At 37.1% G+C, this 23,331-nt stretch overlaps 1 protein-coding gene across 1 annotated transcript in view; it reads left to right on the top strand.

The window, feature by feature from the left end:
• Window positions 1-23,331, top strand: part of LOC102496163 (histone demethylase UTY-like) — a gene marked incomplete at its 3' end in the record, with an annotated part of 152,182 nt that overhangs the window by 58,903 nt on the left and 69,948 nt on the right. The window contains exon 5 of the mRNA XM_027769643.1: window positions 13,228-13,277. Within this exon, the coding sequence (XP_027625444.1) occupies window positions 13,228-13,277 (50 nt within the window). The remainder of the gene's footprint in view (window positions 1-13,227; window positions 13,278-23,331) is intronic.

The following is a 23,331-nucleotide window of genomic DNA, read 5'->3' as shown; positions in this document are numbered from 1 at the left end:
TTCCTGTAAACACAAAAATAACCTAAATGGACTCAAGAAGACACAAAAAATTTTAACAGGCTTATTTTCTTCCAAGAATTATTTAGTTTTATTTATCATTACTGTTATTTATTTAGGAGAGATTTTTGCTATAGGACACGTGCTCTTGACAGAAAGACAGAGAGCGACAGAGTCAGAGAGCAAGAAATCCCCCCCGCCTCAGGCCTGGCCAGGTGGCCACCCTTTAATCCCTTCTCCTCCATTCTCCTCTCAGGATCAGCATGCATGCATATGCTACCGGCATGAGTTAAAGCCACTGGGTCCGGGATTCGGACTGGGGTCAACTATATGAGAGTCCAGCAACATAACCATTATGCCAACTGCTGGTCCCTGTTTCTGTTTTTCATCATTGCCCTATCAGTAGGTCAAAATGGGATGATGGAATACAGTGATATGGAAAATGTAGACCTTATGTAGGCCTAAGTTAATGTGTGTATCTGTGTTTCAATTTTTAGCCCCCCAAAAAAATAAAAAATAAAAATAAATTATTGAAGATATTAAGAACTCTAAAGTGTGAATATAAAAGGAAAAAAAAATACTTTGTGTAGCTTTATCATGTTTGTGTTTTAAGAAAGTAGTAATATAGGGGCCAGCAAGTCACGGTGTAGTGAAGGCACGAGATTCCCCCATGGCTGACCACAGTTTGAGTGCTGGACCTGGTGCTTGCTTTCTCATTTTTTCTCTCTTTTTCTCTCCCTTCCTCTCTGTCTCTTTGTGGTGAGAACATTTGCCTCAAAGGAAGTTAAAAAATAATAATAAATACATTAAATAGTGAGTTGTCAGAAAAATCATGACTTTTTTCTATGCAGAAATACGTCATGGCTTTTCAGACAACCCAATAATTCTTGGAAAAGATAGGTACTTTAAAAAAAGAGGGAAGTATTAATACAAAGTCAAAAAGTTAAAAAAAAAAACTTTGAAAGTAAAAAAAAAATTATGGTAAGACAATTTATCTTACTGAAGAAAGAAATTTTTCCACAATTCTTGCCATAGAGTGCATGTACTTGCTAGAGAGGAGAGAGGAAGACACAGTGACAAGAAAAGTGAGAAATCACTCCCTCAGGGAAGATGGGCCATACCACAGTTCCTTCTTTTTGATTCTTCTGGGATTTTAGGGCATATGAACATGTGTGCCTGGTGTGATTTTCCAATTTTGTTTCCCTTGCTGCTAAACCTAGTACAGTGTGATTTTCAAGCTGCCAGGTGTGAGATTCAAATTGTGTCTGGCTTTAACCACTAACTACTGGCTACCTCCAGAAAGAAATACTTGAAATAAATGTAGTACAGCCTGTGTGTAAAGTGTTTATGAAGTCTGCAATAATATACAATGATGTCCTAGGCCTTCATATTGAGTTTCTTTTTAAAATTTTTTTTTTAATTTTAATTTACATTTAATAACATTTATCTTTACAGTGTACAACATTGCTTCTCCAGCACAAATACCATAGATATCAATCAAGACAAAGATATCACTATATACATTATTGTCAGCAAATAATTTTTCATTTGTGTCAATTATACGTGTTTTTTATCCTTCTTTTCTCTTCCCTTTCTCTATTACCCACCACTATACTACCCCTCTCCTTACTATCTCTAATATCGACTATTGTCCTCCTTGCTACTATACCTTCCAAACTTTCAGTTTCTGCTTTAGAGCCCAGAGAATCTGTATATATTGAGTGGAGACATTCAAAGCCTGTCTTTCATAGTCTGGCATGCTTCACTTAGCATTAAGTCTTCCATATTTATTCCCTTTGTATCACATGTCAGGGTCTCACTTTTTTTTATGCCTGAGTAGTATTTCATAGAGTACATATGCACATTTTTTCAATCTAAATCGTCTACTTTTGGACATTTGGGTTGATCCATGCCCTAGTGATTATAAATAATGCTGCAGTAAACATGGATGTGTGAGTGTTTTTTTCCCCCCTTTGGATAAATACCTAAAAAATAGAATTACTGGGTCTATGGTGGTTTCTGAGGAATCTCCATATCATTCTCCAAAGTGGTTATACTAATTTGCATTCCCAACAACAGTGTAGGAGAGTTCTCTTTTCATGACAGCCCCATCAGCACTTAATCAGTATTTATTTATTTTTTTAAATTTCAGCCATCATGACTGGGGTTAAGTGATATCTCACTGTGTTTTTTTTTTTTTTTTTTTTAAAGAGGTTTTAGCTATAGGGCATGTGTGCTCAACAGAAAGAGACAGAGAGAGAAAGCCAGAAATCACCCCCTTGGTGGGATGGCCACGCTACAATTCCTTCTCCTCCATTCCCCTCTTGGGATCTTGGGCATGCATGCACATGTGCCCAGAGTGAGTTTAAGCCACTGGGTCCGGGCCTTGAACCATGGTTGACTATGTTGGAGTCCAGCAACTTAGCTGTTACACTAACTGCTGGTCCCTCATTGTGGTTTCAATTTTCATTTTCCTTACGATAAGAGATGTCAAACAAGTTTTCATATTCCTGTATCTTTTTCAGAGAATTGTCTGTTTAACCCATTTCCCTTTTAATTGAATTCATAATTTTTTTTGTGGGTAAGCTGCTCAGAATTCTCTGATAGTCTGGTTATCAGTCCCTTATCTGAGGTATAGTTTGTAAGTATAGTCTCCCATTCCAAAGATTGTCTTCTTATTCTAGTTATTGTTTCTTTTGCTGCACAGAAGCCTTAGCCTAATAGAGTCCCATTTATCTATATTTGGGACTATTGTCTGTACTTTGGTGGTCGTCTTTAAGAAGTCTTTGCCTACTCTCAGGTCTCCAAGAGTTTTCCCTGCATTTTCCACCAGTATTTTTGTGGTTGAGGTTTTGTTTCAATCGTCAATCCATTTTGAGTTGACTTTTGTTAGTAGTGAGACTTAAGAATCCAGTTTTAGTCTTCTGAAGGTGGATATCCAGTTTTCCCAGCACCATTTGCTGAAAAGATTTTCTTTTTCCACTGAATTGTCTTGTGCCCTTGTCAAGGATCAGTTGGCTCCATGTTTTGGGGATTTTGGGGGGCGTTCTCTATTCTGTTCTACCTGTCTCCTTCTGTGCCAATGCCATATTGCTATTATATTTCATCCCGCAAGGATTCCCTATGTTGTGCTTTTATTTATTCCTCTGCCACCTTTCTTATAATAATTGTTAGTGCTAATGTATGTTCCATTTCTGTAGTTTAAGAGTATTAAATAAATGGAGTCATAAATTATGTAGATTTTATGGCTTAATTTTTTTTTTTGGAGAGTTTTTTTTTTTTTTTTTTTTTTTTTTGATAGGGAAGTTGTGTGCTTGCCAGACAGACAGAGAGAGACAGAGAGACAGAAAGTGAGAAATCACTCCCCATGGGGATGGCCACGCAGCAATCTCTTCTCCTCCATTCTCCTCTCGGGATCTTGGGCACACACGCACACACGCCCGGCGTGAGTTTTAAACCACCGAATCCAGGACGCGAACCACAGTCGACTACATGGGAGTCCAGCGACATAGCCATTATGCTGTCTGCTGGTCCCTATGGCTTAATTTTTGTTAGAATAATTCTCTAGTGATGCATCTGAATCGATACTATTATACTGATAGTTGAATGAGAATGATCATTTGTATTTTATTAGTAGTTCTTTTTAAATTTATTTTACTTTTTTAAAAAAGATTTATTTTATTTAATTTTATTTATTCATTCATTTATTTTAATTTGACCAGAGAGAGAGAGAGACAAAGAGAGAGTGAGAGAAAGTGAGAAAGCAAGCTACCAGGTCCAGGACTTAAACCGTGGTCAGCCATGTGGGAGTGTTAAGCACCTTAACCACCATGCCACCTGCTGGTCCCTAAATTTATTTTACTTTAATGTTTAAACATTTCTTGTTAAAGATGATTCCATTTTTGGCAACTAAGAATGAATATTCTGAGAATACGTTCCTATAGGTTTTGTACAAACATGTCTTCATTTTTCTGGGGAAAAAATCTTAACAGTAGTATAGTTGTTGGGTTATGCTGTAGTTATATTTAGTCTGTTGGTTTTTTAAAAACAATGATTACTAAGTGGTATTTAAAGTATGGCAGTACTATTTTATGTCCCTACCAAGATTTCTCTGTATTTTTGTCAATACTTAGTGTTGTCACTGGTTTTATTTATTGTAGTTATGTTGATATATGAAGTTTGTCAGATATAATTGAAAAAATTCAAGTAAGAGTAAGTTAAAATTATACTGCTTGTTACTTTGTGTTGTCCCATTCTTGATCATTCTCTTATTTGTTTTGGATCATTTCCTCTGTTAGTTTAGAGAAAGTCTGATGGCAACAAGTTTTCTAATTTTATGTCTGAGAGTCTTTATTACTACCAGATATTTTCACTGTTAAATAGGAATCTAGTTTATAATTCTTATTTTTTTTTTCTTCCAACACTTAAAAAGTGTTTGCTGCACCCTATAATATAAGATGAGAAATTGGCTTTTTGAATTGTTTTCCATGTTTTTGTTTCAGATTTCTATTTTCTTTTCTTTTCTTTTTTTTCCTTCTTCTTTTTTTAGTTCTCCTATATGATGTGAGTAGGTAAATTTTATTTTTTAAAATTATTTTGTATTTGTGTAAAGGGTTTGGGTATGCTCAATTTTTTCAATTTGCAAGTTAATGTCTTGTAAAATATGCAACAACTTTATACATATCTTTAAGTTTGTTTTTTTGGATAGGTTTTTGCTATATAGTGTGTGCACTCTTCAGACAGGAGACAGAGAGACAAAGCGAGAAATCACCCCCCCGGGAGGATGGCCATGCAGCAATCCCTTCTCCTCCATTTTCCTCTCGGGATCTTGGTCTTGCACGCACACGCGCCTGGCGTGAGTTAAAGCCACTGGGTCCGGGACTCGAACTACGGTCGACTACATGGGAGTCCAGTGACATAGCCATTACACTAACTGCTGGTCTCATGACAGTATTTTTGTACTACCCTGCAAATCCCTGAGACTCTGTTATTGAGTTTATTTTCTATTTTTCAAATGGTAATTTCTCTTGTTTTATGTATCAGTAATTATCTTTTACATCTACATTATGCTGTTGAGAATAACAACTAAGCTCTTTGATTATTGTATTTATAATTTCTAAAATTTACTTTATTTCTCCTTTATAGTTTATATGTTCTTCACTAAGCCTTTTTATTATTGCTTTTCTGTTTTTTCAAGCATGTGAATAATTGTGCATTTCTATCATCTCAATTTATTTTATTTTATTTTTTTAATGGAGGATTGAGAGCTTGCCAGGGAGAGAAAAAAAGGGATAGTGAGTAATCACTCTTTGTGGAGCATGGCCATGCCATAGTCATGTCTCCATTTCCTCTCTCTGGATTATGGGCATGCATGTACATGTGTCTTAACATGTTTTACAAGCTACTGGGTCTGGGACTGAGACGACTAAGTTGGCTCTGTAGGTCAGGTGCCTTAACTGCATGTCACCAGCTAGATCCCTCACTGTTTCAATATTTTTAAAGATTATTAGGAAATTTCTCATCTTCAAATGATCTTTTAATTAGTCCTTTTTTGTTGTTTGTCTTTAAAACTCACTTTGCTATCTTCCTGCTTTTTTTTTTTTTTGCTATGGGGCACGTGTGCTCGTCAGACAGAGACAGAGAGACAGAAAGTGAGAAATCATCCCCCCCATGTGGGATGGCCATGCCGGCAATCCCTTCTCCTCCATTCTCCTCTCTGCATCTTGGTCACACACGCACACGCACCCGGCGTGAGTTTTAAGCCACCAGGTCCTGGACACGAACCGCAGTTGTCTATGTGGGATTTCAGCAACATAGCTATTACATTAATTGCTGGTCCCTCTTCCTGTGTCTTAATATGATCCATACCTTTTTTTTGTTTTTCTTGTGTGTGTCTGTGTGTATGTTGCCAGAGGAAGGTATATGTGCTTGTTGGAAAGAGACAGAGAGAGGAAAAATGAGAAATCATCTTGTGTGGGAAGGGCTGGCCACACCATAGTCTTTTCTCTTTCATTTTCTTCTTGGTATTTTAGGCATGCATATGCAGGCACATGGTATGATTTTAAAGTTTTAAAGCAGAATCAGCCATGTAGGAATTCAACATCTTAACCACCATGCCTCCTACTGCCCCGATGAATGCTTTTATTATTTAGTCTTCTAAGTTTTTTTATTGTGAGAATCATGATCTTAAAGTCTTTGTTTTTGTGACTTTTTTGTGACAGTTGGCAAAATTAAGTGAGTAAATGTTGAAATACAGATTCTTTTTCTTTCTTATTTTTTTTTTTTTTAGAGATTTTCACTATAGGGCGCGTGTGTTCTCCAGACAGAGAGACACATAGAGACAGAAAGCGAGAAATCACCCGGGGAGATGGTCATGCCGCAATCCCTCTCCTCCATTCTCCTCTCAGGATCTTGGGCACGCACGTACACGCACCGGCCTGAGTTTTAAGCCACTGTGTCTAGGACACAAACCGCGGTCGACTACATGGGAGTCCAGCGACGTAGCCATTACGCTAACTGCTGGTTCCCAGAAATACAGATTCTTCACTCCATGTTTATTGACACCTTAATCTTATACAGGGGCTTCATGTAATGGACTGGGATGAGTTTTGGATTCTCACATAAAGTTTTAACTGACTGCATTTTTCTGGCCTAATTGCCCCTAGTCTGTGGTGAAAACCCTGACTTCCACGAGGGCACTTGTGAGGCAGACACCTTGTTATTGCCATGTGGGTTTGACGTGTAGGTATTCCACTGGCAACTCAGAGTAGAGAAGGGGGATGTTGTTTGTTACTAAATGGCAAGAGTAAATCTCTTTGACCTTTTGGACATCAACCCTTTTATCATCCTGGATGGATGTCTAGAGACTTGGTGTTTGCCAGAATAAATAGTTTTAGGCAAAGGTTTTCTTTAAAGCTTTTTAAGTTCTTCTTTTCTAAAAGTTTTCTGTCATGCCGAATTAGATTTTCTTTTTTTCTTGATTAATAATCTACTCCTGCCCTTACACTCCCATCCCGGTCTTTGTTGTTGCTTCCAGATTGATGATTTCTTCAGCATCAAATCTATTAAATATAACATAAAAAGGATACCCATGACATGGTGGGTATGAATTACTATGTCTTTCCTGAAGATTTGTTCCTTCATTTTGTTTTTCCTCTTTCCAATATTACTTAGTAGTATCATTTTTCACTTTCTTGTTTTTCACATTCATAATTACTTACTATTCTGTTTTAACATCCACTGATTTCTTTTTTACTTGTTAGCTTAAATCTACTTTTTCTTTTTCTCTAAGAGCTTTTTGCCATAGGTTGACTACATGGGAGTCCAGCAAAATAGCCATTATACTAACTGCTGGTCCCTACTATATTATTTTAACTATGGATTTTTAGCTCTTTCATAATTCCTATCTCTTAAAATTCCTCTATTTGTGAGAATTTTTTTTCTTAATTTTTTTCTTTTTAAGGATTTGTTCTTTCTTTGAATGCAGCAGTTACTATGTTTCTTCCCATCTGACTGTGGGCCATTCTTTCCTATTTCTTACATTTTTTATTGTTGAAATCTGTATATTTTAGATCACCTAGTTATTTATTTTTTTAAGAGAGATTTTCACACCTGCATTCATCAGAGACAGAGAGAAAGTAAGAAATCACCTTCCAAGGGGGTGGCCACAACGTATTCTCTTCTTCTTCATTCGCCCTTGGGATCTTGGGTATACATACACGCACACGTGTTTCAAGTGCTAGGTCTGGGACTTGAACTGCAGTTAACTGTTTGTGAGTTCAGTGACATAACCATTATGTCATCTGCTTGACCCTAGATCACCTAATTTTTTTGGTGGGGTGGGGGTAGAGCTTTTTACAATAAGGCATATGTGCTTGCCATGAAGACAGAGAAAGACAGAGAAGAGAGACAGAAAGCAAGAAATCACCCCCTAGGTGGGATGGCCACACCACAAGTCCCTTCTCCATTCTCTGCTCTGGATCATGGGCACGCATGCACACATGCCCAGTGTGAGTTTAAGCCACAGGGTCTGGTACTCAAAACTTGGTCAACTACATGGGAGTCCAGTGACATAGCCATTATGGCATCTGTTGGTCCCATAGATCACCTTTTTTTTTTTTTAAGAATTATTTTATTTAACTTTATCTATTCATTCATTATTTTACTTTAATTTGACCAGAGAGGGATACAGTGAGAGAGAGAAAGTGAGAAAGCAGGCCCACATGTGCGGGACTCAAACCGTGGACAGCCATGTGTGGGAATCCATTGCCTTTAAACACCACACCATTTGTTGGCCCCAGATCACCTAATTTTAATACCAATTTATTTATTATTTCCCCTGGAGATTATAACTGTCAGTTTGGGGGCTGGCATGATGGAAAGGCACTGGACTCCCACATGGCTGCCCACAGTTTGATTCCCAGACCTGGCAGCTTGCTTTCTCGCTTACCCTTTTTCTAACTATTTCTCTCTGGCCTAGTTAAAATCATCATCATCATCATCATCATCATCATCATCATCATCATCATCATCATCATCATCATCATCATCATCATCATCATCATCATCATCATCATCATCATCATCGTCGTCATCATCATTAGTGATAATAATATTAGCTTGTTTATTTAACACCTGTCCCATTTTAGTGAGGTCTATATTTTCTGTACTATGTAGTATCTTATTTGCTGCCCCAGAGGTATAAAAAGCCTTTGAAGTGTAAACAGTCTTTTTGATTTTTATCAAGAGTTTCTTTTCTTTTTTTGGAGAGGTTTTTTGCTATAGGGCGCGTGCGCTAGCCAGAGAGAGACAGAGAGACAGAAAGCAAGAAATCACCCCCCAGGGGGGATGGTCATGCCGCAGTCCCTTCTCCTCCATTCTCCTCTCAGGATCTTGGGCACACATGCACACGCGCCCAGTGTGAGTTTTAAGCCACTGGGTCCAGGATGTGAACCATGGTCGACTACTTGATAGTCCAGCGACATAGTCATTACGCTAACTGCTGGTTCCCTCAAGAGTTTCTTGATTGTCTGTCATCTTTGCTCGATTTCTAGATCTCTTGCTTCTATTGACATCCGGTTGTTAACACCCATCATTTGCTGATGTTTCTATTTTTTATGTTTTGGCAATCGTTTTTTGCATAAATTATTTGAGTCTAATAAAATGAAACCTAAATAGGATTGTTTCAAATCCTGGAAGTTCTTGCTTAGTTATCTCTTTACCTACTTCTGTCAAGTTTTCACCAGTTAATAGTTTTAGACATTTATTATGGAGGTCCTAGATTCCTTTTAGTTAATTTATTGTAAAGGTCTTAACGTTTTCAATGATATTCTTAAGTTTGAACATACCCAAACTCTTTCACAAGTAATTTTTTGGGGGGAGTTTTTTCTTTTTTTTTCTTTCTTTCACTTTTGGTGTGTGTACTCTGACACACACATGCACACACACACACACACAGACAGTGAGAGGGAAAGTGAGAAATCCCTCCCCCTCTCCCCGCGGGGATTGCCATGCCTCAATCCCTTCTCTTCCATTCTTCTCTTGGGATCTTGTGCACACATGCACACGCGCCTGGTGTGAGTTTAAACCCGACGTGAGTTTAAGCCACTGGGTCCAGGACTCGAACTGCGGTAGACTATATGGGAATCTAGTGACATTGCCATTATGCTAACTGCTGGTCCCAGTCACATTCATTTTTAAACCTTCATCTGATCTCTTTTCAATAGCAGTTACTGAGTATTTTCCCATCCAAGTGTGTATCATTTGTTTCTTGAATGTGGGGATGGTAGAGGAAAGCAATCGTTTCTACCTTTCATTTGCACTTTGTTAGAAGAGTGGTTATAATATGGAGCAGAGAGAGATTAAAAAATGTTGGTAGGTCTTGGGCAAGTGTCTAAGGAAGTTGAATAAGGGGTTACTCTTGTTTAGGTGGGTCTAGCAGTTACCTGTTGGTGTCTGGGCTAGATGGAGTGATTTGAAAGGGAATGAGTTCTCCCTAATGTGCCACAGATTCACATTATCTTTACTGAAACTTAATAGCTTTTCTTAAGTAAATTTTTATTAAGTGCCAGCTGATAGTGTGGTGTAAATGTTTGTTGCTGGATCCTACACAGCAGGTTGTATAGTTAAAGATACTGATCTGGCAGCTTGAGAAACAGGCCAGCTTTTTATGCTTATTTGCCTAAAATCTCAAAGGAAGAATGGAGGACAAGGGATGGATGGGACTGTCCCCCTTGCTGTTGCTTTCTCACTTTAACTCTCTTTCATTTGATTGGTGTTTTGGGAGATATTCCAGAACTTTAAATGGGATTTTTAAATACTTTCCCCTAGTTATGCTTTCTTGTCTGTGGAAAGCATTTATGGATCTCTTTAAACTGTATTTTGGAAGTTTTTCTAGTCACAGAATCCATAGACTTGAAAGTTAGCTTTTATCATGAGATGATTCTTATAAACACTGCTATCTTTTGAGCTTTACAATTTAGAATTTCTTAAAAAATTCTTAAAAAATTCTAAATTGTGGGACCAACAGATAATGGAGTAGTCACATTGCTAGACTCCCACGTGGCTGACCACGGTTTGAGTCTTGGACCTAGTGGCTTGAAAATCACACTGTGTGTGTGTATGTGTTTGTGTGAGTGTGTGTGTGTGTGTGTGTGTGTGTGTGTGTGTCTGCAAAGTGCTACGAGGAGAATGGAGGAGAAGGGATTGTGGTGTGGTCATCCCTCCAGAAGTATTATTTCTCACTTTATCTCTCACTGTCTCTGTCTCTGTCTCCATCAGGTGAGTGCATGCACCCTAAGTCAAAAATCTGTTTTAGAAAAAGAATTCTAAATCTTGTAATTTTTTAATCATATTTAAAAAAAAGTTTCTGTTTAGATTTTGTTATTTTCTCTAAAAGAAATCTCAGCATATTGAGCTAGTCCCAAAGACTGGTGATCAGGGAAAGTTAAATCCCAATGTGGTCTACAGTGCCATTTAAATCCTGGCCCCATGACTTGAAAACATGCTAGGTTTGTGTGTGTGTGTGTGTGTATGTGTGTATACACCTCAAATCCTGACAGGATGGAGAAGGAATTATGCCCTGACCAATGCCTCTTTGGAGGCCTGTGAGTCTCATTCTCTCTGCTGAGTGTAATGCCTCTAGCAAATGATAAAAAAAATTCTCAACCAATTATAGTATGCTTAAATAACTGTTCTTTTAGTGCTCTGCTGGTATTTTCAATATATTTTTAATTCTAAAATAATATTCTTTATTAGGTATATGTTATTCTAAAATTTCATCCTGGTAACCTTCACAAATAATACTCAGCTCTTACTAAGACAAATTTTGAGCCAAGTAGATAGTGATTGTGTTTTCTAGTTAGTTGTTTGGGTTTTATTGTTGTAAATGTCTCCCCTAATATGTGTTTATATTATTTCTATTTTAGCTTTTACTTTATGTGCTTTTTATTGTTTGTATTACAATAAACATTTATTTGAAGTAATACATCTACAGACCAAATACTAAAAATGATATGTTTCAGTCTCTACCAACTTCTTAAAAATACTTTTAGGAAAACTGTGTCCATAATTTCAACTACATTACTTCTTTGTTTCCTCTTTTCTCTTTTCTTTTCTTTTCTTTTCTTTTCTTTTCTTTTCTTTTCTTTCTTTTCTTTTCTTTTCTTTTCTCTTTTCTTCTCTTTTCTTTTCTTCTCTTTTCTTCTCTTTTCTTTTTTTTTCTTTTCTTCTCTTCTCTTTTCTTTTCTGAATAAGCTCTTTCATATACAGTTCAAGGTAGAAATGATCTTACTCATAATTTGTCCATTGCTATTGGTTAGGCAAGATCTACTTCCTCATGGTCAGGTCTAGCTAGTACTGTCTTAATGTGAGACATCCTGTGATTTTAAAGATTCTTAGGAAGTCTTCTTATGGCTTCTTTCACATCTTCATTCTTATATATTGTATGGTCTCTCATTAACCCAAGTTTATTGAATGCTAAAGCGTTGTAATGCTGTTTTGAATATCATCCAGCCATCTGAAGCTGCAATTGCAGATCTGCTCACAAATTTTTATTTTTTAAGTAATTATTTTATTTAACTTTATTTTTATTTATTTATTTAAGTTTGACTAGAGAGGCATAGAGCGAGAAAGTGAGAGTGGGAAAGTGAGAAAGCAAGCCACCAGGTCCTGGGCTAGAACCATGGTCAGGCATGTGGGATTCTAGTGCCTTTAACCACCATGCCATCTGCTGACTGCCACCTCTCTCTCCCTCTCCTCCATTGGCCATTTTGACGTGAAACAAATTATCTCATTTTTTTTAAAAGAACTACTTAATGTGAATTGAGACATTTTACACATATATTAATTTTTTTAAAAAATATTTATTTAATTTTATTTATTCATTCATTTATTTTTTTAAAATTTGCTAGAGCAAGATACAGAGAGAGTGAGAGAGAATGAGAAAGCAAGCCACCAGATCTGAGACTCTAACCATGGTTGGCCATGTCAGAAGTGTCCAGCCCCTTAACTACCATGCCACTTGCTAAATCCCATTTTATGCATTTAGTTGGGTGGTGAGCAAGGGTAATGATCTTGGAATTAAATTGAAGATAGTAGATGAAGGTAACGTTGGTTATGTGAAGGGAGGCATCACAGAAGTTACTTTGCATCTTAGATGACTGTTGATTTTTTTATTTTGTTTTGTTTTTTATTTGCCAGATGGCATCTACTATTAGAGAAAGTTAGAGAGTGAGAAAGCATTCCTCATGGTACTTGGTCACTATAGTCCTTTCTTTTCTCTTTTTCACTCCTTTCAATATTTTGGACCTGTACCTACATACTTCTAACATGGGTATGAAACTGGGACTCAACTCGGTTAAAACTTAAATTCCTGGTTTGGCCATGGGATCCAGCCACCTTTATTACTAAGCCATCATGATGCCTGATTTTTTAGTATTCCTAGGAGATTAGCAGCACGTTAAAAAGTTAGGAGATTCAGTATGGTACATGGTAGCCTTAGAAGATTCCCAGCAATTCTAATCCCTGAAGGAAGTTAAATTGCCAGTGTTTTATGTCTTCCTGGGAGAAATTATGTTATGACTTAAATACAAATTGTTTTTTTTTGGGGGGGGGGATCATTTGTTGAAAGACAGGCATATAAGTCAGTTTATATTAAAATATTTCTTAATCTTACTGTGGTTTTTTTTTTGTGATATGTAATTTGACTGATAACTGTTTTCCCTTTTCCAGCATTATCTGCATATCAGAGATACTACAGTTTACAGGCTGACTGCTGGAAGGTTTGTACAGTTTGAATGCTAGTTTTTTTTCTTTTGGGGAACAGATTATAGTGAAAGTACATTTTACTTTTTAAATGGGTGACAAAATACTAATATTGAGGTGACATTAAAATGTGAAAAGTTTTTTGATGACCTTTGTGTAAAATGTCTTTATCTAGATACATTTCTGGCATTTTAGTGGCAAAAGAGAGCCTAAATGTAATTCTTTGAAAGCAAACAAAATTATACACAAAACCAAATTATTTCTTCTTAAATTGCAAATTTAAGAAGTAAGGGATGGATGATGGTCATGATGAGGATGTCTGAGTTAGACTGAAGGCAAAAGAACATCCAGCCTCTCATAGTTTCTTCTTGATTGGAATCCTTGAGGGTTAAACTATCCAGTATAGAAGACTTGTTTAAATGAGAGAATTGTGTTGTTGAGAAATAATATACTGTTTTATCTCAATTTACAATGAGGTTAAAGTAGCAGACTGACTCTTGGTATGCATACTTTTGAGTACAGTAAAAGTAGTTAAGTAGGTTGCTTCTTAATAATATACATCATTATTTCTACAAATTTATCTTGTTATTGGAGATAGCCTGTAATACTAGTCTTAAGAATTCTTACTGTGATTACTTATAATAGAGCTGTTTAGTGAAGGAGAAGTTTTAACCACAGAGTTTGAATTCCTAAACTCAGTAAAATTATTGTTAACTTTATTCAATTACCTGAATTGGAATGAAACGTAATTGAACATGAAGGCTATTTGTCCAAAACCATACGTACATACATTTATTCTTATTACTTTAATATAGTTATGGGCATATAATTCACATAACATACAATTTAACCATTTAAGATGTTTAATTCAGCAGTTGTTAGTATATCCATAGGAATTGTGAACTTGCAATCACAACAGGCACTTTTATAGAACATTTTCACAATATAAAAATGTCCCCCATCTCTTTGCCATGGATATGTCCTTAGTCAACTACTAATTAATTTTGTTTCTACTAATTGTCTAGTCTAATTAATTTTGTTTCTATTAATTTTTATGAAATTAAATATGTGGCATATGATTTTCTCCCATTTTTGTGAAAATTAGATGTGGACATAGAGAGGGAATGTGAAAAAGACAGAGATAGTTTCATTGTACGTTTGCCAGAGAGAAAGTAGTAAAGTATTATGGGGCACAGTCATGTTGCAGTACCTTCTCCTCCATCTCTCCCTCCTCTTGGGAGTTTAGAAACACATGCATGTGTGCCCAGCATGTTTCTCAAGGCCCTTGTTCTAAGACTTTACCTGCTGGATAGGCCATGTGGGAGCCAATGATCTTAAGCCCATACCTTGAGTTGCCTCCCCCTTTCGCTGTATAAGTTTATTTATTTATTTCTCTGGGAAGGTTGTAGAGTGTTCTCTGAACAATGTCTTGATGACAGAATTCAGCCCAGTCTCAGCTAGCCCTATATCATTACTATAATTTTGCTGTGTGTGTTCAGGGAGCATCTTTGGACATTAACAGGAACTTTTCTATGTGGGTCATCCTCCTAGAACATTGTGTTTACCATCCTGTGGTTCCCAGTGACACAGTGTTGGGATGTCTTTCTACTCTAGCCTCTAAGTTAGGAATACAGTTCTGTATAGCCAAACCTAGCATATTCAAGTGGAGAACTGAACTGGGGCTTTTCAGGTAGCCTCAGACTTCTCAAGCAGTGAGTCTATGTGTGCAGCACTGCAACTGGACAGGTATAAGAATTCTGACCCACTTTTCCCCACTTACCATAATGCCTTCAAGGTTTATCCATATTGTGGGATATATTAATATTAGTCCTTATTAATTTTTTATGTTTAGAATTCGTTGATAGACATTTGCTGCTTGTCACTATTTTTATATTTTTATTTATCCTGTAGCAATGAACACTTATTTGAATGCTTTTATTTTATATATGCCTGTCTAGTTGTCTGAGCAGATAGTTTAATCCCTTTTGGTATATACCTAGGAGTAGAATTGGTTGGCAAGATAGAAAATTACTTTTTTTGAGGAATTGCTGAAGTGTTTAGTAGCTTTATGATTTTACATCCCTGCCTGCAGTGTTCAAAGATCTAATTTTTTCTACATTATTCGCTGTATTGTTATTTCCGGTCATTTAAAATTTTTGTCTTTGTTTTGGATATTATGTGGTTCATAGAATTATTGGTTTTGATTTTTTGACTAATTATGTTCCAACATTTTTGTTTATTGGCCATTTGTATATCTTACTTAGAGGAATGTCTAATCTGATTATTTCACTTGAGTTGTTAGCCTTTCATGAGTTGCAAGAACTCATATATCTGGCTTCTTGGCCACTTATATGATTTTTTTTCATGTATTCTTTCTTTCTGACATCCATGATCAACTTCACATTGTAGGATTTATTATTGTACTTTAATCAATAAATTTTTTGTCACAGCTCATAAAGTTTATATATTTGGGAGCTAGGAGGTGGTGTAATAATTATGTTGCTGGACTCCCACATAGTTGACCACAGTTTGAGTCCTAGACGTGGTGGCTTAAAAATCTCATGCTAGGTGCTAATCTCTATAAGAAAAATAAAGTCTTATGATTTTATTATTATTATTATTATTATTTTATTTTTTTTTTTGAGAGGTTTTTCGCTTTACGGAGTGTGCCCACCAGACAGATAGAGAGAGACATAGAGACAGAAAGTGAGAAATCATCCCCTAGGGGGGGATGGTCATGCCGCAGTCCCTTTTCCTCCATTCTCCTCTCGGGATCCTGGGCACACGCACCCAGTGTGGGATTCAAGCCACCAGGTCCGGAACACGAACCGTGGTCGACTACGTGGGTGTCCAATGACATAGCCATTACACTAACTGCTGGTTCCCTGTCTTTGATTATTTTGAGTTTAATTTTCATATATGGTATAAAGGCAGGATAGTACTTTAGTTTTTTGCATGAGTCTGTCCAGTCATCTCAGCATTATTTGTTTAAAATATTATTCTTTCTCCATTGAATGGTCTTAACACTGTCGTCAGAAATCACTCTGACCATGTTATGTTGGTTTATTTCTGAATTCTTTTTTTTTTTTTTTGACAGATTTTTTTCTGTAGGCCATGTGTGCTTGCTGGAGACAGACACAGATAGAAATTAAAAGTCAACCCCCAGGGGATGTGGCCACACCACAACCCCTTCTCTTCCATTCTCCTCAGGATCTTGGGCATGCACACTCACGTGCCCAGTGTGTTTCTTTATGTCTCTGGGTCCAGGTTCAAACCACAATCTACTACATGGGAGTCCAGTGATGTAACCCTTGTGCTAGTTGCTATTTCTGGATTTTTAGTTCTCTTCCTTTGGTTTTTATGTGTATCTTTATGAAAATATCACATTTTCATGTCTTTTAATCTCTTTGATATTTTTGAATTTAGTTTGACCTGTGTAGATAGCACATAATGGAATCATGGAATCATGTTTTCTTTTTCTCTCTTTTTTTTTTTTGGAGAGGTTTTAGCTATGGGGCGCATGTGCTCGCCAGACAGAGACAGAGAGACAGAAAATGAGAAATCACCCCCCGGGGGAATGGCCACGCTGCAATCGCTTCTTCTCCATTCTCCTTTCGGGATCTTGGGCATGCACGCACATGTGTCCGGCGTGAGTTTTAAGCCACCGGGTCCAGGACGTGAACCACGGTCGACTACGTGGGAGTCCAGCAACATAGCCATTATGCTAACTGCTGGTTCCTTATGTTTTCTTATAAGTGAGATATTATTAATTTTGTTTTATTTACAGTTTTTTATTGTAAGTGTATATTGCAACTTTTTTTTTTTTTTTTTGATATAGGTTCTATGTCAAGTGTCTGTGTTTGTTGAGCTCATTTCTTTTCTTTTCTTTCTTTCTTTTTTTTTTTTAAAGAAAGATGTTTGCTATAGGGCATGTGTGTTTGCCAGAGAGACAGAAAGTGGGAAATCACCTCTCAGGGGGAATGATCATGCTACATTCGTGTGTCTTCCATTCTTTTCTTGGGATTTTGGGCACCCATACACACATATCTGGCATGAGTTTTCTTTTTTTTTTTTTTTTTTTGTGGGGTTTTTTTTTTTTTGCCATAGGGCATGTGCGCTTCTCAGACAGACAGAGAGAGACAGAGAGACTGAAAGTGAGAAATCACCCCCCCAGGGAGAATGGCCACGCCACAGTCCCTTCTCCATTCTCCTCTCAGCACGCAAGCACACGTGCCCAGCGTGAGTAGTGGGACTCGAACTATGGTCCACTACGTGGCAGTCCAGTGACATAGCCATTACACTAACTGCTGGTTCCTGTCTGGCATGAGTTTCAAGCTGCCAGGTCTGGGACTTGAACCTTGGTTAACTAAATTGTTGTCCAGTGTAGTAAATATTATACCATCTGCTGTTACCTCTTGAGCTCGTTCTTTAGTACATAATTCTTTCGTGGATTATTTTGGATTTTATACAGTTCATATCATATTCCTTATGCATTAGGGATAGCTTTACCGCTTATAATCTGCATAATGTCATTAATTTCTCTGATTACAAATTTTACTAAATGATTAAATAAAATTGGCAAAAGCAACCAATTTTATTTTTATTTCCAGTTTGAGAAAGGAAAGCACTAATTTTTTTGAGAGGTTTTTGCTATAGAGCCCGTGCGCTTGTCAGATAGAGAGAGACAGGGAAAGCAAGAAATCATCCCCTCCCCCGCTAGGGGGGATGGCCACACCACAGTTCCTTCTCCATTCTCTTCTTGGGATCTTGGACATGCGTGCACGCACGCCCAGTGTGAGTTTTCAGCCACCAGGTCCAGGACCTGAACCGTGGTCGACTACATAGGAGTACAGCAACATAGCCCTTACTCCAACTGCTGGTGCCCCTATTTATTTCTTATTTTAATATGATCAAAGAGGGACAGAGCGAGACAGAGACACACACACAGAGAGAGAAAGCTATCCACCAGGTCTGCCGTTGGCCATGTATGGGAGTCCAGTGCCTTGAGTACCATGCCACCTGCCAGCCCCTTGAAGTAGTTTTCTAAAGGTAATTTAAAGGTAGTTTTAATGCACTACTCTCCCATGTCTAATATTTAAGGATCGAGACTTCTTTTTACAGGCATAGTTCATTTATTACACTGTGCATAATTGTTCTTCATACAACAGTGTCCATGTGGGGGTCCAGTGCCTCAATCACTATGCCACCTACTGGCTCCTCTTTCATCATTCTTATGAGTGTTGAATTTGGTCAAATTATTTTCTTTATATATTGAAGTTGTATGTATTGTGAATTTATTTTTTTTTTGACTCAGTGGTTATTATCTGATGAATGTTTAATGTGCACTTTGAAAGAATGTATGATCTTGCTTTTGTTGAATGAAGTATTCTAGAAATACCTCTTAAGTCTGACTGGCTTATAGTTTATTTATTTATTTATTTTTGAGGTCTATAAATCTGTTTTAGGTAAGTGTTAGTAGGGGTCTTGGCATTTGTATAAATAAAAACCTCTAGTAGAAGCCATTTATTTCCTTTGTAGCTGTTTCCTAGTGTTAATAAAGGCATTGTTATGGATTGTTTGAAAATGTTTCTGTGTCTTAACCTGTGGGTGGAGATCTGCAAGGTATGGAAATGAATTAGCAGGTAAAGCCTCTGATGTTTCTAGACTTGGAGAAATTAGCTGGTTTATGTACTACTGTGGCTCTCGGTCCACAGTTGAAATGGGTCAGGTCGGTGTAGGGTCTGTCTCTTTTCTTTCTCAGAGACTCTGGGGCTTGGGAACATATATATTTTTTAAAGAGAGATTTTTGCTATAGGGCTCATGTACTCGCTGGAGGGACAGAGACAAGAGAGATAGGATGTGAGAAATTATTCCAGAAGGGGCATACCTACACTATATTCCCCCTTCCTCCAGTTAGTCTCCTCTTGGGATTTTTGGCACACATGCCTGGAGAGAGTTTTTAAAAAAAATTTATTTATTACCATATGTTACATTTAATCACATGAATCTTTACAGTGTATTACATTTCTTTTTCCAGCACAATTAACATGCTTATCAATCAAGACCAGTATATTACTATCCACATCATTTTCACCAAATTACTTTTCATTATTTTTTTCAGATCATTATTACTATTATTAATTTTTTTTTTTGAAGAGGTTTTTGCTATAGGCTGCATGCAGTCGCCAGAAAGACAGAGAGACAGAAAGCTAGAAATCACCCCCCCGCCCCCCCAGTGGGGATGGCCACGCTGCAATCCCTTCTCCTCCATTCTCCTCTCAGGATCTTGGGCACGCATGCACACGCGCCTGGCATGAGTTTAAGCCGTCGGGTCTAGGACTCGAACACGTTGACTATGTGGAAGTCCAGCGACATAGCCATTATGCTAACCGATGGTCCTAATTTTCTTTTTCTAACATTTAATCACTATATATCATTTGGCTTCTAAAGAGAATTTACCCAACCTGAAATACTTCTCAGACCAGTCCAGTTAAGAATACTATATGTATTATCACTAACTGGTAATAAGCCATTCTGTTTCCCACAAATGCCACGCCTCTCTATTCTCTTGCTTTCCTTCTCTATACTCTTCCCTTCTCTCCACCTCCCTCTCACCCCCTGTTCCACACCGTCTTCAACATTCATAACTATTTTCACTGTTTTTATGTCCTCCAGTATTTCAATCTCTACCATTAAGTGTGGATAATATATATTAAGTGGATATATACAATGTCTTTCTTTCATATCCTACCTTGCTTCACTTAGCAGTAGACCTTCTGTAATCTATCAAATGCCAGGATATTGTTTTCTTTTATGGCTGAGAGTATTCCATAGAGTATATGTGCCACAATTTTTCCATCCTTTCATCTTTTTGTGGACATTTGGGTTGGTTCCATGTCTTAGTGATCCTAAATAATGCTGCAGTAAACAATGATGTGCAAATGTCTTTCTGACTGAGCATCCTCCTGTCCTTTGGGTAAATACTCAAAAGTGGGATTGCTGGATCAAATGGTAGTTCTATTTGCAGATCTTTGAGGAAACTCCATATTGTTTTCCACTATGGCTGAACCAGTTTACATTCTCACCAACAGTGTAGGAGAGTTCTCTTTCATCACATTCCTGCCAACACTTACCAGTTTTTGTATTTTTAATCTTTGCCATTCTGACAGGGGTTAGGTTAGATGGTATCTCATTGTGGTTTTAATCTGCATCTTCCTTATGATGAGTTTCAATCTCATTGTGGTTTTAATCTGCATCTTCCTGAAGATGAGTTTTATTGAGCACTTCTTCATGCTTTTTGGTTGTTCATATGTCTTCCTTAGAGAGATGTTTGTTCAGCTCATTTTCCTATTTATAAATTGGCTTCTCGACTTTCCTGTTTGTTCTCTTATCAGTTCTTTGTCTGAGGCATTTTTTACTAAATATTCTCCCATTCTGAGGGTTGTTGATTCACACTAATTATTGTGTCCTTTGCTGTGCAGAAATTTTTCAACAGTAATACATCTTCAACAGTAATACAGTAGGATGGACCTACCCCTGCCTCCACCATCTTCTGAGACTGTCACCACCTCACCCAACCACTCCACCCTTCCCCACCCCCTTCTCCACTCCCATTCCCCCTCTGCTTCCTAATGTGGTTTATTTGAATGACATGCCCAAAGAGAAGTGTGTTCGATCTATTAGGTTACATAGTGGTTAAGGATCTAGATTGCCATGTGTCTGACCCTAGAACTGGTGACTGGAAACTCACACCAGACACATGTGTGTATGTGTGTGTGTGTGTGTGTGTGTGTGTGTGTGTGTCCCAAATCCTGAAAGTAAAATTGAGGAGAAGAGATTGTAATGTGACCATCTCCTCTGGGGTGAGGTCTCACTTTCTGTCTCAGAATTCTCTTTCTTTGGCATGTGCTCATGTCCTATAGCAAAAATATCTCAAAAAGAAAAGAGTTATTTTTATTTAGTTCTGAGAGCAGGAGAATTGTCGATCAGCGTAAGGAGCCCTTTACTTTGGTCCAGCCCCAAACTTGTGACTCTTGGAAGCGGATGCTTGTAGTTACAGGCAAATTTGAAATTCTTAGATTAGTAATTGGAAAGAAAATCACAATCTGTTACTGAAAGGAGATTGGCAGAAAAACATGGGTGCTTTGCTCCTAAGAGATGAGGTTTACTATGCATGATAAAAATACCATGCATGGGACAAAATATAGCATCCTATTATCAATAGTCTACTAATGCTTGTAGTTATCTCTGTAAGCGTTTAGTGGTGTCACTCCTCCAAGGTCCCCTAGAAACAATTTTGGTTGGAATGGGAAAAAATAGAATCACGGATTCAGTTTCCCCATTTGGTGTGGCCATCTGTCTTTTGGAATGATTTCTCACTTTCCCTCTCTCTGTCTCTCTCTCTCTTTATGTTTCTTTTTCTCTTTCTTCTCTGTCTCTCTGGTGAGCACATGACTCCTACTATAAAACCTTGAAAAAAAGATGTTTGTTGATGCATGTACATTTTATAAAAATGTGCTAATATAATCAAATAAATAAATATAAAAAAAGAGCTGTGGATGTTAAAATGAGATGGCAGTTCTTTGCAATAATGAGATAACTGACAAAATAATTTAGGTATTTCTATTGTATATAGCATTTTAAGATAATAACCAGAATTATGATTGACAGTATCATTTCAGGAGTATTAAACATTTAGAATTTTTAACTAATGTTGTGTACATTTATATAAACAACATATTTTTGCAAGTATAACCTTGAAGGAGATTTAGTAAATCAATTGACAGTATTTTACACATAAATTTTTAATATATCCAATAAGTGTCTACAAAATGAGAATACTCCTTGACTTTCTTATAACTTTGCATGTAGAATTAAATATACATATTAACCAGATTAAAATAAAAAAGAACTCTTCAGTAACCTGTTTCTCTAGAAGCAAGCAGTTTGAATTGTCATAACTAAGGACTTATTTTTAAAACACTTGGTTTTTTGTCATATTTTTTTTCAATGTAGCCCAAATAGTCTTATGAACTAATGCAATAGATTTTTGTCTAAGGTTTAAAAGCCAAAACCAGAAAGCTTCTCATTATGTTAATCAAAATATCTTGACTTAAAGATAAGTAATTTTACAAATAATTATTTAACATAGCATAATTTTAAGAAATATTTATTTTTAAAATTTATCCATTTATTTTGATTTGACAGAGAGAGACAGAGAGAGAGAGAAGGTGAGGAGCAAGCCACCAGGTTGAGGACTCGAACCATGGTCAGCCATGTGGGGGTATCCAGCGCCTTAACCACCACGTCACCTGCTGGCCCCAACATAGCATAATTTTATACATTTGATTTATTTTGTTTTTGCCATAGGGTACATATGTTCCCCAAAGAAAGACAATAAGAGGAATCTGTCTCTCACTTGAGATAGAGGCAGTAGAGGTAATTTCTGGGGGTGGCCATGCCACAGTCCCTTCTCCTCTAGTCTTTTGGGATTTTGAGCACCCAAACATGCCTGGCATGATTTTTTCAAGCCATCAGTTTCAGGACTTGAATTGCAGTAGACATGTGGGACCACCACACCACATGCTGATCCCAACATTTTGTTTTTTTCCGTATAAAATGCTTGTGTTTTCTGGGTAAAAGACAAAAAAGTAAAGTGAGAAATCACCTTTTGGTGGGCAGGGAGGGGCAGATAGCCATACTATAGTCCTTTCTCCTTTATTTTCCTCTGGTGATTTTAGGCATGCACGCACACATGACCAGCATTATTTTCGAGCCTCTGTTCTACGATTTGAACCACAGTCAGCCATGTGAGAGTCTAGCCTCTTAACCACCTTGCCTCCTTGTGGCCACAATTAACATTATTTGAAAGATCTCAAATTACACCATAGATGTTTATAGAGACTACATATGACCACCTGATTTATCTTTAAAATTATATATCTGGATACCTATGAATACCAAATGATACCAGAAAATGACAGTTATTAATTTATTCTTCTGTAAATTATTATTATCTTTAAAATTAATTCATTTGTTTTAATTTGACTAGAGAGTGACAGAGGGAGTAGG

The sequence above is a fragment of the Tupaia chinensis genome, unplaced genomic scaffold (genome assembly GCF_000334495.1).
Source record: "Tupaia chinensis unplaced genomic scaffold, TupChi_1.0 Scaffold150112_1, whole genome shotgun sequence".
Taxonomy (NCBI): domain Eukaryota; kingdom Metazoa; phylum Chordata; class Mammalia; order Scandentia; family Tupaiidae; genus Tupaia; species Tupaia belangeri.
Note: the sequence above shows the minus strand (reverse complement) of the source record. Positions and strands in the feature narration are given on the sequence as shown.